Below are 12,195 nucleotides of genomic sequence, written 5' to 3'. Positions count from 1 at the left end.
CACGAGTATGCGGTAAGTCCATATAAAGGTTCATATGAGTCCATATATACATTCACATCCATACCAAGCCCTCCCTGCCTAGCTGCCCTTAGAGCTGGGAGGTGTCCCATATTTGGCTTCCCCGCTGTTCTCACCAGCTTTCACTCATGACCAGGGTGGACAGCAGTTCTCCACCTGACCCCTTCCCAGTGCCCTGCAGCTGCGGTCACAGCTGACCCTATGGAGGAGGAAAGCGGTGGATATCCTCCAGCCGCGGGCGCTGGGCAGCTGGGGACCCATCACCAGCCACCGCTTCCCCTGGGGACCTGTGGGATGGGGACTTTGTTTGTCGGTTCATGTGGATCCCGCAGCGTGACAGCTCCCAGCAAAGATTTGTCACGTCCCACGGGGCTCAGGCAGGGTCTCGGCCAGGCTCACCAGGGGACAACCCCGTGCTTTCCTATTCTGGGGTAGATACCAAGCCTCTCGCGTATGCTGAATAACATCGATCTCTTTGAGGAGCTCCACCAGTTTCTACGAAGCTGATCCCAGCGTGACATCGTTGCTATAAACTCAGCCAAGGTTGCCATGACCAGCCTCAGCTCTCACGCCTGGGAAGCACGGAGCAGGCAGCAGCCGTGCTGTCGCACAGCAGCTGTGGCTCGCCTTCACCCCTCTAGCTTAAAATCCTCCTTCCCAAGAGCGGGCAGGGAAGAAACTGCTGGGAGCCGAGGGATGCTGCCTGCGGGTTACAGGGGATTTCATCGGTAAATGCCGGAGGTGCTATGGCAGGGGACAAGCAGCCAGGGTGACCTCCTCTGCAGTCCCTGAACGGTTCAGGTGCCACCACACTGGCCTCCGATCCTCAAAAGGACCCTCTGGCCTGAACACCACCTCTGCCCGAGCACTCCGCTGGGCAAAACCGTCCTCACCTCGCTCACGGACAAACACAAACCAGCACAAACAGGCCAGCACCAATGCTTTTGTTCCCCGCTGGTGCTACGTGGCCCCAAAGCTGCAAAGCCTTGCTAACTTTGCATCCAGAGAGATGCTTCCCACCCCTGGTTCAAGGCAGCAGCAGGGCTGACGGAAAAAGCCGCTCGTTTGTTACGGGGAGGGGAATGGCAATTCTGGGTACACGGATGCCGCTGCCCACTTCAACACCCCTTGCCAGGGACAAGGGGAAATCAGGCTCTTTGGAGTTTCCTCGCAGAAACTGCAAGATCCAAGAATCACCAAAGACCTTAAAAATATTTGCCTGCAAGCCCCCCGTGCGTACTGAGTAGAACTGGGGCGCAGGGCAAACAAGAGGAAGCTGGCAACCTGACCGCATGCTGATGGTAGCTGTGTTTCACAACAGTCTAGTCCAGCAGTTCAAGCAAACAGCAATTTTCTGTGCATCAGCACTCCTCGTACTCCCAGCGTTTCAGAGGCTTGGAAACAGACTGATGCAGACGTCTGGGGCTGCACAAGTCGGAGCCCTGATGCCACTTTCGGTTCCCGGCGTCGTTTTGGCAGCCCGTGGGATGCCGTTCCGTGCACATCCTCTTTTCCATGGTCCGGTTCCTGCTCAGCCAAATGGAATTTGGCATGAAATTCATTCATTCCCAGCCTGAATGCTGCCGAGCACAGCCCAGGGACAGAGAGAGGCTCGCAGCCCTGCTGTGACAGGCGGCAGGGGCTTAATCCTCCCGATCCCTAGCTCTGCTCAGAGTAAGCTTTCCCTTGAGAATGGGCTTAGAGGTGAGAGAATCAAAAAATCTGGAAGATTAAGAGATTGAAGGTCCCCTGCCTTCCTCCTTATATCAAAGCTTACCGTGGAAAAGAAATAGCATGGCAGGAGTAACCCAAAAGGAAGGGGTTTCCGTTCCAATGAGCAGTTAATGATTGCAGAGATCAGCTTTTCCCAGTGCTTCAGTTTTTTTTTTTTTTTAGAGTTTTTTTTTAATTTTGTTTTGTTTTTTCCTGAAATCAATAGAAACCTCCCACTGCTCCTCTGAAGCTTCCTGGAAAATTTACCCCTCTCTCTGGGCTATTTCTGTATTTCAAGATTAGCCTGAAGAGGCCAGTGTCCTTGAAGAAGCTCGCTGCTTCCAGTAACCTGCTGCCATCTGACTGCGCGCAGTGCCCGGGGCAGGCAGAGGCGCTGGCAGAGCCGGAGGATAGTTCTCGGAGCAGCAAGGGGTAGCCGTGCATTTTTTCACACCCATCAGATATTGCATTTCCCTGACAAAAGCCAGCTGGGCTGCCTCTTGAGAATAACAGAGCTAGTTATTACATGCATTCCAGACGCATGAGGAATATGATGCCTGGCGAATATTTACACTATGTTACATTATGTCTACTAGTGATCTCACTTCCATGCCGATAATATTACTATTTAGTTCTTCCTTGATGCTCCATGTGAGAAAGCTGGAGCACAGCTCATGTGTGAGAGGCCTCTTCTGTTCACATGTAGACTGTCCTTCTCCCCACTGCTGTTCAGCTCCGGTGGGACGGATACTCGTAACAGCTGAAACCTTTTTGACAGAATAAATGCAAGCAGGGATGTCTCACACACCCCGCTGCAGCCCCTGCCTCCATCCAGCCTGGAAAAGCCCACACCTGGGATGAAGAGACACAGCTTGTTGGTGGCTCTGTTCAAGCAGTCAGGTTTAGTCGGCCCACATTCATCAGAGGCTGAAGCAAGTTTGCCACTTTACCCATCAGGTGGACGTTATTTTCAAGTAATCAGAAGATAACGATACAAGGTAGATATTTTTATGGCCTTCCCCACAATACTTTTTTTTCTGACTGTGGTTCACCGGGACTTGGTCAATAGCTCCAAAGGAAACAGGCTCGTTGAAACAAGAGGTACAAACCAGCTTGCACATCTTCCCAGCTCTTACTCCTGACCCACACAGCAGGGAAACTTGCTGTAGGACAGCTTCTGCCTTTCTCCCCACAGCACGCTGATGTGACGGAAACATAAGCGACTGTCTGAGGGCCAGCAGAAGGAACAGGGAGCCTTCCTCAAGCCATTGATACCCCAACCTATAACAGCAGGAACACAGAGCCTTTCTCGAGCCATTGATACCCTGACCTACCACAGCATTCAAACCTGAGGTAGCGTATTCTAGCCATGCACAGTTTCTAGGACATGCATCTCCGTCCTGGCTACAGTCAATGACCTGCACATGGGTGTCTGACAGCTACATGGCCTTACTGATTGTATAAAAGAAGCTGTACCGGTATTTAAGTAGCTTCGGTGAGTGCAGTATAGAGTTAAGCTGCAAAGAACTGCTGTCTTGAAAGCTCCTGGCAGCAGGGCGATACAGCCAAGGAGTCCGGAAAATGCAGTTCCCTCCCTCCCCTCTCTCAAAGCAGATGCAGATAATACCATACCTCCAGAAAATGACCTGGCCTTGGGATGCCATGGTCACGGCACCTACGAAGACAAGCCAAACACCAGGTGCCTGAAGGTCCCACGCTGTTCAGCACAGCCCCTGTCCGTCGCATGATATATCCTCCCAGGCTGTCTTGCTTAAATAACTGAACTCGGCTAAGGAGTGGTGAGCCCAAGCAGTGAACTCTCAGGAACGAGGAAGCAGTGAGCATCTCTGCTCCCCTCACCAGGGCAGTCAAAAGCAGGGAGGCCTGGTTAGTCACTGGGGCAACAGGAGAGACCTCCTACACCATCCATTAAAGAAACACGTCTGATTTAAAACAAAAAATAACACAGCTCGTGGTTTGGTAGCCAGCTAATGCCGGGGTCAGAGTGAAGCAGTCTCCCACGTAGATCCACAGCTTACCCATCACTGATGGGTTTCATTACATCCAGGACTAGCTCAGGTCTCCTTGTTAAAATCTCCAATCATGCTGTTGGCACTGGGCAGAGCGGTGCCACCTGCGGGTCCCCTTCCTGGCCCCATTCTCAACGTGCATCTTCCCCTGCCTCTCCGTGCTGTGCTAAGAGGCTCCTCCAGGCTCAGCGGTGCCGTCAGAGCCACACAGGTTCGGCAGTGGCCTCTTTTCTGACTGCTGTTTTCTTCCACTAAACTCCTCCAGACCAAACTACTTCTCCTCCCCGAGGCCAGCTCCTGCTGCTCGCAGGTCTGCCGTTATGGTGGACATCAGAGCACATAAAGGGAAGAAACCGGCACAGACCCTGCAAGCTTTTCCCTCCATGCTTGATCTCACTCGAGGCTGGGGGCAGGAGAAGTAGCTCTTGGGCGTAAGAGGCCGAGAAGGGCAGAGAGTTTGCAAAAGAGCAGAAAAGGGAAGGCAGCTTGCACCACCTTGTTCAGTCTCCTGAAGGGGAACCTGTGCACCCTGTCATCTACATCTGGACTGTTCTAGGGAGGATGGGAAAAGAGGAATTTTTTACAGTCCAGAGCCATCTCCAGCAAGTTTGGATGGTTAGTGGGAGTGAACCGCTTTCCCTTGCAGAACTGAGGATGCCCAGAGGAATCGGGAACAGTCCAGCACCTAAGAAAAACCAAATTACTTTCTCTGCAACAACCAGAGGTTAAAATCAAGACCAATTAATACTGGTCCGTGATGACCAAACTAGCTGCAGGAGGGCTTACGATGCCCTGAGGGGCACAGTAGCCTTCTAACTGTGCATGTGCAAGATTTCAGAAGTGTACACTTAGTCTTTTGGACTACAGTTCTACTCCAAAAGAGCCTGTTCACCTCCACAAGGAATGACCATAGCCAGATGTGGTGCACGACACATAACAGACTTTTCTAGATGGCAGGGAGGGGGCTGGAAGGGGCTGTGGCTCTTGTACAGGCACCAAAGTCAGCAAACTGTATTCCAAGGCACTTAGCACTCAGGACTCACCACTTCCAGCCTCCTCATGCTGGGATGAAGTTACATGTCACAACTTGTGCTGAACCTCCTCCCATGTCCCACCACTTTGCACTGATGAAAGCACAGATCTGAGCCTCCACTAAGCCTAGTCGCCTGTTAGGAAACAAAGTAAAATTAGAAAGTAAATGGTTTCCAGCCAGGTTTGGGAGTTGAATTGGCTCCCCACGTGCTCAGAGGAGAGTCGCACCTAATGATGCTTCTGGTGGGACAGGACCACATGGCCTGCGGCAAGGACAGAGGAGCCAGGGTGGGACCTTCTGCTTTCGAGGGTGACTAGGCATTGGGTTTACTCAGCCGTTCACGTGCTACTTCAGTGAGTGCTTAACCGCAAAGCTAATCGCTCTCCAGGTGAAGGAGCTACCTGAACGCCCTGTGCAAGGTCTATGGCAGAGGTGTGAACAGGACCTACTGCTAACGCTCCAGTCTTGGCTGTTACTGAAAGCACATCCTTCATCCTCTGGCCTCTGAATGAAACTGAGGAGTGGAAATCTTTCACCTGAGAATCACTGTTGCTCTTTGGTTGTTGCGGTGGTTTAAACTTGTAAAGCAGACTTTATACAGTCTTCACTTCCCCTCTGCTTTAGCACAGAATAGCCCTTTTTAATCTGCAAAAAAAGAATTCTGATTTATTTTGTAGTATTCTACTGATTACTAAACCTTTTGTAATTTAGCAGACCATTACTAGAAGCTAAGAATAGCTCTAGGCTATAGTGGCCTGCTGGGAAATGCACATTAAGAAATATCCTGTTGCACTTGGTGACACCTGATTTATAGTTGCCTTTGGTGCAGTGCACAAACGAGGTGTCCCCTTTCAGCACCAGTTAACTCCGGGTCGTCGCCGCAGCACACCTCACCACACAGCCAACGGTCGGGTTACTTCCACGTTGGAAAAACAGGTCTGTTTCTCAGGCACAGGCAGCCCCAGTAGGACCAGGGCAAGTCCCATTCACCAGAGCAACACCACATGAATTTCTGAGCAGCTCTCATGCTGGAGCCTATTCCTCTCCGTATGTTTACACTGCAAAAAACCCAAGAGGTATTCAGGATATTTCCCAAAGAAATCAAGGATCTGTGATCACACGGTTGGCCCAGCTCTTACCACTTTTGAATCTATTAGCAAAATCCAACCAAATGTGACAGCAGGATCTGGTCCCACACGGTCTGTGAAAGCTGGTGAGCACCTGGGGAAGAGACACATCAGCTGTCTTCAGCGAGGGGAAGGTGATAGCAGGCACAAAGCATTACCAGTTTTTTTGGGCCCCCCAGTTGGTGCCCTACAACTGGCCATGGCACGTGCTGCCTCTTGCCTGCATGAGGGAACAGTGGGGGCAGGAAGAACTGAAGGTGGGTCAGGGCCCAAGAAGATGTTCAGTGGTCTGGGGGAGGCACGGGCACAAGAACCAGACTGCAGTCGCTCTGCCCTTCATGATACAACTTGTTTCTTTCTTCACAAATAATAATTCTGTCAAAAGAGTCCCCTTACTTACGGGAAGTTCATGTCTTATTTCAATGTCACTGGAATGCTGGAGGGGCTATCGGCGAAAGAGGAGAACCAGGAGAAGATGGAGTTGTGGCAAGCTGACAAGCAGCCAAGTTGGACAGAGCGCTCAAGAGGGGGGAAGGCAGCCAGCAGGCTGGAAAAGATGAAAGCTATCCTTGGGGTTTGGCCAAAAACGTTGGACATCTTTCCAGCCTTGTGATCCCACATTGGTAACAATGATGTCAAGAGGTGCTTGAGAAGCACCAGAAATGGGAACATTAGTGGTCTGGAAGGAGGAGAGCTCTGCCTTACCAGCTCTACCTGTCCTCAGCCTTGACAGCCCTTGAAGGGAAGCTGGAAGCAACAGCACTCAGAGCCAGCCCTCATCTCTCAAAAGAGGGAGGTGGTGAGCCACCCTTAGTTGGAAATAGACAAAGTCCTCTACGCTGCCTGTGAGCCGCTGCCAGGATCTGCCCTGACATGGCGCTCCAGATGGTCGGTGCACCCTTGTGAATCACCTCCTGCCGTGGGAAGGACAAGAAGCCCCGCTGAGCCAGCTTCTGCACTGCTCCCGCGATCTTCTGGGGAGAAATTAGACGGTCATGCACAGAGCTACAAGCGCAGCCGCGTCACCCGTGTGGTTTGCCTCCTCTGAGAAGGGAGAGATACCCTGGCATGATACCTGACTCTAGAGGCAGCCCACATGGAGTCGTCCAGGCTGCAGGGCCCCTTCCAGGTCTTCCACAGTCTCTTGTTCTTGCTGTGTTTTTCGTTCCAGCTACACTCTGTTTTCCCTATCTAGGGAGTAAGTCCTCCTTCTCTTGCCCCCCAAAGCCCCTCCACATGTTCATCCCACCCACCCCCCCTTTTTTTTTCCCAAACCTTGGAGACAGGCAGTTTTATCAGCAAGAGCTTTTGTCCTGGGAAAAATATCAATATTTACCGGTGCTGTTCTGTCAGCACTGCATGTATGCTTGTCTTGAAAATGCCTTTGCTGTCTGAAGGACCAGCTGATCAGAAATAACATCATTTTATATATATATAGCAGATTAACTACACCTCCTAATGCACCACCTGCCCAAGGCTGTTTACCAACAGAGCACTGGAAGCCATTCCTGGGAATGGCTGTTGGCGTCCAAGGTGAGACTCCAGCAGATCAGTAGGATATATTCATTTGGCAAAGCATTCTGAGTAATGGATACTGAGGACAAAGTCTGCTTGCAAACAATGGGAGGACACTCGCGCCTAACCCCCACAAAGTGACTAAGGTTACTAAATGTCTTTTCTGCACATGATTCTTCAAGCTATCCTCATGCACAGCCCTCTTTGCCCAAACACAGAGTGGTAGCCGGTCAATACTTTATAATCCCTGGGGCTGACTGAGCCCTCAAGCCTAACAAAAAGAAAAAATCAACACAAGGGCCTGACCCTGGCAGGATTAGTACCCCATGCTGTCTGAAAACTGCTTTCCCCATGTCAAACGTAGAGCTCAGCCCAAGCTGACTGCAGTTCCCTGAAGGGTTTACATGTTCGCTGGTGTAATTCTCACAAACAGCTTCTCGGAAAATGTCAGCGACAGGGTGTGTAAGGGATGCCTAACACAAAGAGAAAACACATTCCTCTGTCTGAGAGGACTAAGATGTTTTTAGACAGAAATTATGTGCCTAGAAGGTAGTGCCGTCCTTATGTGTTCCCTCCGCAATACAGCACAGAAGCTCTGAGAACAAACAATACACATGGCGGGTGCGGGGCAAGAAATAGAAAGACACAGAAAATGAGGCATTTTGTTTTACATCACATTCTGTACTGAGCACTGACTCTGCACATAGCAAGGACAAGAATGAGTTACTGTTTGTTCCATTAAAGGTTAACTCTAAACTTTCACTTTGAAATTTCAGAGTCAGCAACTTGGAGACTTAAATTGCCTAACTTAGGAGATTTAAACTGCCTAACCTTTCTTTCCCCATTTGCTTGACAGCCCTTTCTGGATGATTAATGGAAGGCTATAAACAGCATTTGCATAAGGCTATCTGTCTCCTTTGCTGGGAAGAAGAGGTTCCAAAACTGGCTTTGTAAGAGGAACAAGCAACAAATAAGAGTCCAGCTCTGAGCAAGCAAACAGACAGCACAGGTCTCTACTATTTACAAGCCAGCTCTCATCAGCCAGAAAACAAGAACCAGTCCTGACTGTTGACACTGGAGCAGCATTCCTCTCCCCAAGTGACCAACAGTCAGACCTTTGTCCCCAGCTCCCCAGGCAGTATTAGGAGCCCCTAGCAACACACACCTACTAGCAAGGTTACCCCCAGGGCAGTAGCGTTCCCAGCCTCAATGACACGAAGGTGTTTTGTAAAGGAAGGTATCCAGGGTGTCTCCTTCACCCAGGCAAGCAGCAGGCACAAGCCAAATCCAGGAGTTTTGCTAGCACTTGCCTAGTTGCCCCAGTTCAGGACAGACACCTGTAAACTTGTGCCTATGGCTCCTACGGGTGCTCAGACTGTCCCCAGATCTTCCCTTGTTGAGCTGGGTTCTCTGCTGGCTCCTTGTTGTGGTTTAATGCTAGCCGGCAACTAAGTCCCACGCAGCCACTCACTCACTCCCCACCAGTGGGATGGGGGAGAGAATCGGAAGGGTAAAACTGAGGAAACTCGTAGTTGAGATAAAGACAGTTTAATAGGTAAAGCAAAAGCTGCGCACGCAAGCAAAGCAAACCCAGGAATTCATTCACCATTTCCCATCCACAGCCAGGTGTTCAGCCATCTCCAGGAAAGCAGGGCTCCATCACACGTAACGGTTACTTGGGAAGAGAAAACGTTGTAACTCCGAACATCCCTGCCTGCCGCCTTCTTCCCCCAGCTTTATCTACTGAGCATGACATCATATGGTCTGGAATATCCCTTTGGTCAGTTGGGGTCAGCTGTCCCGGCTGTGTCCCCTCCGAACTTCTTGTGGCCCCCCAGCCTCCTCGTTGGTGGGGTGGGGTGAGAAGCAGCAAAGGCCTTGACTCCGTGCAAGCACTGCTTCAGCAGTAACATCTCTGCATCATCACCACTGTTTTCAGCACAAATCCAAAACATAGCCCCATACTAGCTACTATGCAGAAAATTAACTCTATCCCAGCCAAAACCAGCACACTCTCGCATCACTGCCAGCAGCACTATGTCCCACACCATCTCCATGGAGAACATACAGACTGGGTGAATGACATTCTAATTCCTGTTCCCATCAGCACCATGGGTTTTCTTTGGATTTCCTTTGGATATATTACTAATCCGCCTTGCTCCTACTTTGCAGAGAGGGTGTAATGAGACTACAGCTTACTTGGAAAAAATGTAAGAGTTGCAAGCACAACAGCAGCTCCCAGGAGTGTGACTGTGCTATATGCATATGTAGAAGGCTGGAATCCAGCCGCCTATCTAAGAGGGAGGCAGAAGCCATATTCAGACTGCCAAGCCTTTCCAAGGCACGAATGCAAACCCTTTGGAATGTGCCCCAACGAGCAGCTTTGGCTTCTTCAAGAAGGACAGCACAGACTATTGATCCTGCAGAATGAGACACATCTTGACCCTCCTGTGAGGTAACTGTTCAGACTGAGTTTCCCTTCGAGCCTCACCCCACAGGCCTCAAGTCCTCAAAAATGTAGGCAGCAGTACAATTCCCAGCGTTTGCTCCTGTTCAGGTACGAAACGACTTTGCATACACACCCCCGGGTGGAATATAAGGCACAATTTTATTTTCCCTCATCCCCCTTTCTCAGCTCACACCTCTCACGACGTTGTTTTCTGGCAGCAAGGCTATGCGGTGATCGTGGGGATCCTCGTGGTTTATGCTCATGCAGCAGCAAGGAGCAGTGCCCTGGGCTCGCAGGGGCTCACCTGGCTGCTCAGAGTGCCACTGTCCTGAGCAAACTCCTCTGCGAGGTGTCGCTGGGTGGCCCACCCAAACACTCTGAGCTCTCCTTCACTTGTCCACAGCACGACCAGTGGGGGCAGCCAGGGTGACCTTTGTGTCCGTGACCACAGCCTTGGTACCCACCTGCAAGAGAAGAGGCACCATCAGATCAACCCAAAGCGGGCCCAAAAATCCCAGTGTGTCAGAGGCTTTTGGAGAGCCCTTCAGCCCCAGGACTTCTCTAAGACGGGGAGGCATGTGCTGATGAGAGCACAGCATATTCAAGGCAAAAATTGCCGGGGCTCCATAAAGAAAGGAGAACAACCAAGAGGGACCTCCCCGTTCCAAACACTGGGGAAAGCTGAAGATTTCCTTCCCCCTGCCTGTTGAGTAATGCAAGACACAGGCCTGCAGAACCCCATGCCAGCCACTGGTGGCTATGGCCAGAGCTAGATACAGACCAAGCACAGAAAAAGGAAGAGGCCGATTCTATACTAAAACAGGCAAACCACACAATGACACATGCAGGTCAAGGACGGGGAAGCTGGCTGGGATTAAACAAACAAGGGAGTTGAACTCATCCTAAATGAGGAGTAAGGCTTCTCCACAGGACAGCATCGGGCACCGTGCGACACAGCCCAGAAGCTCCCAACCTGCCAGCACTGGAACAGGAATCATATAGACACAGGGCTGCTCAGCCTCGCTGAGGACTGAAAGACAGAGCTGCCCTGCCCCATCTCCTGCAGAGTTGGCTCAGGTCTCTGTCTATGGGGTGTGCTGCAAAGACCCTTAGCGTGTCCTGCTGCATTTCTCACTGCTGCAGTCCCATCCTACCAGAAGGTATGTACACACAGTTTATCACAGGCCTGGTGGACGTGCAAGGCAGGAGTTGGGCTGGAGTATCTACTCACACCTATCTACACTAGGGAGGACCAAATGCAACAAACCTTCCTGATGCCAGCAGGAAGGGGAAGGCTGAGCACTCACCTGGCATGGTACCTCCACAGGCACAGCGAGCAGCTTTCTGCCCTCCGCTTGAGCAGAACGTGCAGCAGTGAAACACACCTCGGTGCTCACGGAACTTGTTTTTCACCATCAGAGTGAATGGAGAGCCCTGCAGAGGACAAGCAAGCAGAGAGGCTGCTGCAGTGGATGCTATCAGATGTTGTGTCTGCGTTTTCAAAAACCAACTGGGTAATCCTGTCAGTCACAGATCACTAAGCCCAGTCTTAAACTGCTAAGCGGTAGAGATAATCCTTAGAAATATTTAAAGCAAATCCTTAGAAAAGAAAAGCAGGTAAAGAAGAAGCAGTGCAAGAGAAACAAGAAATGCTACCTGTACATGTTGCCCTTTCACACAGACGCAGACAGCATACAAGCCTGGCTCCTCAGGGCTGTAGGAAATATGGTAGGTCCCATCACCATTATCACACACTGTTGGTTTGACTGCACTACGAACAGAGAGAAGTCCAAGAGGTCAGTGACTGGCAGAAAATTATCTACATGTGAACCACTGTTTGGCCTAGATTTGTGGTCAGCTCCTTATCCTCAGCCTTGTTCAGCAGCTGTGGGTCTCAAGCAAGCTTAACAGGATGCACCAGCAATGCTCAAGCACTGAGTGGCTTTCACACACACCTGCTACTGGGAGCTGCAATAACCTTACAAAGGAAGTCACACAAAGCTAGCTGCACTGCAAGGATTTGTAGCAACCCTGAGCTCTGAAAGAGCAGATGATGACAGACAGCACACTTGCAGGTCAGATCATCCCATCAGATAAGAGTCCTCAGAAATGGGGTAAATTCACAACTTCAGAGAGCAATTACCTCCAGAAAAGCCCACAAAGAAGACAGGACATAAATGGGGCAGGTTTGGATCACTTCAACCACTGTCCCAACTCTATTGACCCCAACTCTTCAATGCTCTGAGGAGTTCTAGCTCCCTGCTGGTGAACTCTCCCTTTCCAAAGTGAAGCTCACTGGGTTTCACAAGG

The 12,195-nt window shown here is 50.8% G+C and overlaps 2 protein-coding genes across 5 annotated transcripts in view; both read right to left on the bottom strand.

The window, feature by feature from the left end:
• The window catches only part of VTCN1 (V-set domain containing T cell activation inhibitor 1), a 25,486-nt gene extending 15,246 nt beyond the window's left edge, over window positions 1-10,240 (bottom strand). For 2 of the 3 annotated variants that reach the window (XM_041124735.1, XM_041124737.1), the window contains exon 1: window positions 4,805-4,864. Coding sequence is in view for 1 of the 3 variants with exons in the window: in XM_041124737.1 (XP_040980671.1) it covers window positions 4,805-4,822 (18 nt within the window). In the remaining 2 variants the exon portion in view is untranslated. Of the gene's footprint in view, window positions 1-4,804; window positions 4,865-10,189 lie in introns of those variants that run through there. The other variant, XM_041124736.1, reaches the window with a different exon arrangement.
• Window positions 9,030-12,195, bottom strand: part of TRIM45 (tripartite motif containing 45) — an 18,167-nt gene continuing 15,001 nt past the window's right edge. For both annotated transcript variants that reach the window (XM_041124730.1, XM_030019496.2), the window contains 3 exons: window positions 11,542-11,656; window positions 11,193-11,319; window positions 9,030-10,349 (listed from right to left, as the gene is read on the bottom strand). In XM_041124730.1, the coding sequence (XP_040980664.1) occupies window positions 10,198-10,349; window positions 11,193-11,319; window positions 11,542-11,656 (394 nt within the window). In that variant the 3' untranslated portion in view covers window positions 9,030-10,197. The remainder of the gene's footprint in view (window positions 10,350-11,192; window positions 11,320-11,541; window positions 11,657-12,195) is intronic.

Source organism: Aquila chrysaetos, chromosome 7 (genome assembly GCF_900496995.4).
Source record: "Aquila chrysaetos chrysaetos chromosome 7, bAquChr1.4, whole genome shotgun sequence".
NCBI classification, from domain to species: Eukaryota; Metazoa; Chordata; class Aves; order Accipitriformes; family Accipitridae; genus Aquila; species Aquila chrysaetos.
Note: the sequence above shows the minus strand (reverse complement) of the source record. Positions and strands in the feature narration are given on the sequence as shown.